The 5,015-nt window shown below is 37.3% G+C and overlaps 1 protein-coding gene across 1 annotated transcript in view; it reads left to right on the top strand.

Annotated features, from left to right (window-relative positions):
* The window catches only part of LOC103465336 (gastrula zinc finger protein XlCGF57.1-like), a 4,251-nt gene extending 1,443 nt beyond the window's left edge, over window positions 1-2,808 (top strand). Inside the window, exon 3 of the mRNA XM_017303823.1 lies at window positions 913-2,808. Coding sequence (XP_017159312.1) covers window positions 913-2,276 — 1,364 coding nt within the window. The 3' untranslated portion in view covers window positions 2,277-2,808. The remainder of the gene's footprint in view (window positions 1-912) is intronic.
* The last annotated feature ends 2,207 nt before the right edge of the window (window positions 2,809-5,015 follow it).

The raw sequence follows: 5,015 nt of genomic DNA on the forward strand, positions 1-5,015 counted from the left end.
GAATTTGGGAACAGAATGAATATTCAAGATATCAGTCATATCATTTCTGACTGGTCAGAATGTTAATTCTAGATGTCATTCATAGAAAAGTCGTCTATGTTCAAGACGTCTCTAATTCATTTGGAGACTTCTTAAAAGGAATTTTGACTATTCAGAATCACAGCTCTAGATATCTCTAACTTAGTTTTATGTAGCGTCATTTGCTTTCAAGTTATCTCCAATTTAAATTGCGCTAGTCAAGTTTTGTATATCTTAACTAAAAATACACGTCGTTGAAGATGCATTTAATTGGAACTATAGCTAAGCAGAACAAAAAGCGAGATGTCTCAGATTTACTTTATGACTAGCCATAATTTAATGTATATATTAAATGCAWATTTCAGATATAATCTGTATTTTTATACAATTCAAATGCTAGAAAATGGGATAAACTATGTGACAAACTCGCCTAGTTCCTCATCTTTGATCTGCTTGGAAAGATGAGTTTTGTCACTTGATTGTGAACAAATCAATGATGATGATCACTAATCGATGTGATGAAGAATCGACTCGTCTTGTTGGTGCCACCGACCCAATGCTCCATCCAGAGACTGGGAGAGAAAAGCTACACTTGATCAAAAAATAGAAATATTTTAATCCTTTGTTGTCTGTAATTTGGATCACTAAGGTTTATCACGTTACATATGATAAAAATGCTAAATTAGAATGTTATATATGATCTATTAAGAGGATATTTTAAGAATAACGTCAACGATCAGAAAACATCAACTCAGTCCTTGATCACTCTGCGAAACTCCTTTTTCCTGGGGATTGTGAATAAAGATGGGTGATGCAGTGCATTCTGGGAGTCAGTCCAGGCTGCAGCCCAAGTACTTTCTAATATGCATTATGTGTTTCCATGTTTTTCTGCAGATGTTAAGCAGATGCTGATGGTTARAGAAGAAACTCCCGAAGACCACAGATCTGTTGCTGAGCTGCATGACCCAAAGGCGCAGCAGATAAAGGAGGAAGAGGAGGAAGTCTGCATCATTCTGGGGACAGAGCAGCTCAACRGGAAGGAGGAGACTGATGTTACTCCTATAAAGAGCGAGGATGAAATGCAGTCCATTCTGCTCTCACAGAATCTTTATCAAGATAAAATTAAAGACAGAGATCTTCCAGAAGAGAACGATGAGGGAGAATCCGTTGAGATAGAAAGTCATGAAGATGGCTCCATTTTCTCAAAGATTGAAGTCATTGTAAAGGATGAAGAGGACGATGACGTAAAATATCCCGTCTCTGACCTGAATCGTTTGCCCGACGCTGGACTGGAAACGAAGGACGAGGATATTGACTGGACGGAGAGTAGAGCCACCGAGTCGGATGGAAACATCTTTTCTGAGTTTGCTGAAGAATTTCTTCACCGTCACTCTATTCAGAAACGCACGCCACATCCAGAAATAAGGTCTGCAGCCTCTATGGATGACARCAAATGTTTTACAGAGAAGAAAAATGTGGACTCGGAAAGGAAAGTCCAGGCAGGAGAGACGTTTAGCTGTGAAGACTGCGGTAAAACCTTCATTAGAAAATACAATTTTAACAGACATAAGCGAATCCACACAGAGCAGAAATCCTTCTGTTGTGAGCTTTGTGAAGAAAGATTTAACCGTAAATCAAGTTTAAATTTGCACATGAGAATTCACACAGAGTACAAACCTTTCTGTTGTGATCTTTGTGGACAAGGWTTGAGGCACAAGCGCAGCTTAAACGCGCACATGAGAATCCACACGAAGCAGAAACCTTTCAGTTGTGATCTCTGCGAGCAAAGATTCAACCGCAAATCAAGTCTAAACACACACATGAGAATCCACACAGGACACAAACCCTTCTGTTGTGATCTCTGTGGWCAAAGCTTTCGCCACAAATCAAATTTAAGTACGCACGTGAGAAGCCACACAAGACAGCAACCTTTCTGTTGTGATATATGTGGACAGAGACTTCGCTATAAATCAAGTCTGAGCATACACATGAGTATTCACGCCGGACAGAGACCCTTCTGTTGTGATCTCTGTGGACAGAGATTTGTCAATACGTCGCATTTGAACTCGCACAAGAGGATCCACACAGGACTGAAGCCTTTCTGTTGTGATGTATGCGGAAAAAGATTTGCCCACAAACCACATTTAAGTGCACACGCGAGAATCCACACAGGACAGAAACCTTTCTGTTGTGATTTATGCGGTAGAAAGTTTAGTGAAAAAGGAAAGTTAAAAAGACACATGAGAATCCACAACTGAGGGGAAATGGCTCAGCTGGGATTATTAAAACTGCACCGCTGCTGTTGGCTGTGAAATGTGTCATTAAAGACAAACTGTATTCACTTGGTTTCAGTATTTTTCTAGTGGTTAATTTAAATAACATTAAATTAATAGCCTGTGTTTTTCATCTACAGTCCAAATTGAACTGCAGCACATGTGTATTTTCATTGCATGTAAATAATTTTAAGTGAATCGGATCACCTGTCCGTCGTTAAGAAAGGTGAGTTCACGGTGACCTTGAGTCAAGAGAATGTCTGCTAATCCTTGAGCTAAAGTGAATCACCACCAGGACGATGATCCCAAACACAGCAGGAAATCCAGAAAGATCAAGGTACGGCTATGGCCTAGTTAAAACCCGCACCAAACCGTGGCTTTCTGAAAAAGAAAACCATTTCTAGTTACTGTTTTATCCCGAGTTCAGCTTGATTGTGATGCAGTTACATTTGATATGTTTCATGTCTATGAACTAAGTCTGTACGTTGTGTTGATTTGATTAAATGTGTGGACAGAAGCTTGACTTGTTCATTTGGGTGAGAAAGAGGGAAATTCAATTGAATATACTTGAGCTTTTCTAATTGAGTAACATAAACCATCATCTTGATTACGTTGAAACCAATACAATGAAGTTGCGTCTAGATGTCAGTTTTGTATTGCAGTTTAAGTGTGTCCATATTTATTTCAATAGGGATTCAGTGGCAGTCAAAGCTCAGTGTAAAAAGACACTTTTAATATTGTAGTAAAAATAAAGCAGAGTACATCAAATGGCGTCTTAAGGCAGCAGACATTCTCAGTCTTCTAACGATACATTTTATTTGAAAGGCCCCCTTTGTGGCATAAAGATCACCTTAAAAAGATTAAAAGAAAACGAATGTAGAGTGAAATGATCAGTCAAAATGCTTGTTTGAATAGATGGGTTTTCAGCTGGGATTTAAAGGGACACAGTCCAAGAGAGACATTTGGAGTGAGTGGTGACATCAATTTAGGAGGGAGTTGTGTTGAACCACACCAGTGAGAACCAGTACATTTGTTAGGCACATATAGGTTGCATATTTACAGAATGGAAAGGCTTTCCATTTACAAAGGCGCGTTCATCTACAGATAGGTTTTCCCACAGAAAGCTTGCGACACTCTGGGCTTTAGGGAGGCCTTCCAGCCAGCCGCCATGTTTTTGAGTTAAAGTGTTTAAAGTTGACAGGAAATTTAAAAATATTACTTGGAAGACTGKAAAATTAATACCTAAACACAAACTATAAAGTCTTAAAAAAAGAAATAATTAAAAAAAGAAACTAAGATAAATTAACCTAAGCCTGGTGGCCCGCCAGGCTTATAATACATGGAGGGAAACCCTGGATAGCCAGAGTTGGCCTGTTGTTCAGGTAAACGGTGAGGGTTCCAGCCATCCAGTAACTTCATTCTTTTTAAAACTTAAGACAATTCACACTAATTTAAACTGCACAGCAAGATATATTAGATACATGGAAATATAACTTTCTAATTATATATATATATACACACATATATATATACATATATATACTGTATATATATATATATACATATATATATATAAATAAAAGATGAGTGTCAAGTACCTGATCGGGAAAACAGCCAGTAGGAAAACTGTTAGGAGGAAATGGGGACAGGTGGATCTCCATTGCCCAGAATAGATTGAAATAGACGATTGAAATAGAAAAAAAAAATCTACATCATGGATTTATTATTATTGCTTGTATTCATGTTGCATTTATTGTAAATTGACACTTTAAAGAACTATTAAGATAAATGTGATTTTTGCATTACCACATACGCCAATACTGGTGAAATAACATCTTAAAGAATCATGTTGGGCTTTTTTAAACTGTAAAAAGTATGGACAGAGATGCATTTTTAATATATCCTTTATTTTATTAAACAAAATCTCAGTAAAAACTCTTTATGAAATAGAAAGCAAGATTTCCCTGTCAGTAGTTCGCTGGCAGCTGCGGGGCCATCCGGACTCCATCATYTCATCTCCAACAATCCTCGTTGTGATTTCAACCACAGCTATAGATCAGTTTCTTTTTTTAAATTCACTTCAAAACAAACAGAAAATAATAAAATAAAAAAAAMAYMTCTGCTAAATTTATGGAAGATATACACTGAAGTTCTYCAAGTGAAMAACTTATAAAAACAGTAAATCAGAAAAGAAAAACATCTCCACTTTTAGTAAAACAACTGATTACGCAAGAGTAGCCAACAGCTCAGCTCAGCTCGGGTCGCTTTAAGCATCTTTGTTCCCTTCTGTTGAATTATCACCTGAAGAACAAGTTAGTGAATCGATTTCTGGCTCACAGCGGGAGAACGACGACAGTACAAAGTGTCAAAGCTACAGTCAAAGCAGTGATGTTAGAAAAAACAAAAGGCCTAAAACAGAGAAGTGAATAGGTGCACTGTGCACATTGAGCCACCTCTGGCAGTGTTCTCAAATATTATTTCTTGATTGTTAAAATAATAATTAAAAAAAGGGAGGCTACATGATTATCATCACAAAACAAAAATCTCTTTGGCATAGACCACCCACCCAAAAGCCTAAAAACACACACACACACACACACACACACACACACACACACACACACACACACACACACACACACACACACACCTAAACGTTTTATTTATTTTTTTTAAACCAAAAAACTTAAAAGCTGTCATTATTAAAAATCAATTATTCTTTCT

The sequence above is a fragment of the Poecilia reticulata genome, linkage group LG1 (assembly GCF_000633615.1).
Source record: "Poecilia reticulata strain Guanapo linkage group LG1, Guppy_female_1.0+MT, whole genome shotgun sequence".
Classification (NCBI taxonomy): Eukaryota; Metazoa; Chordata; class Actinopteri; order Cyprinodontiformes; family Poeciliidae; genus Poecilia; species Poecilia reticulata.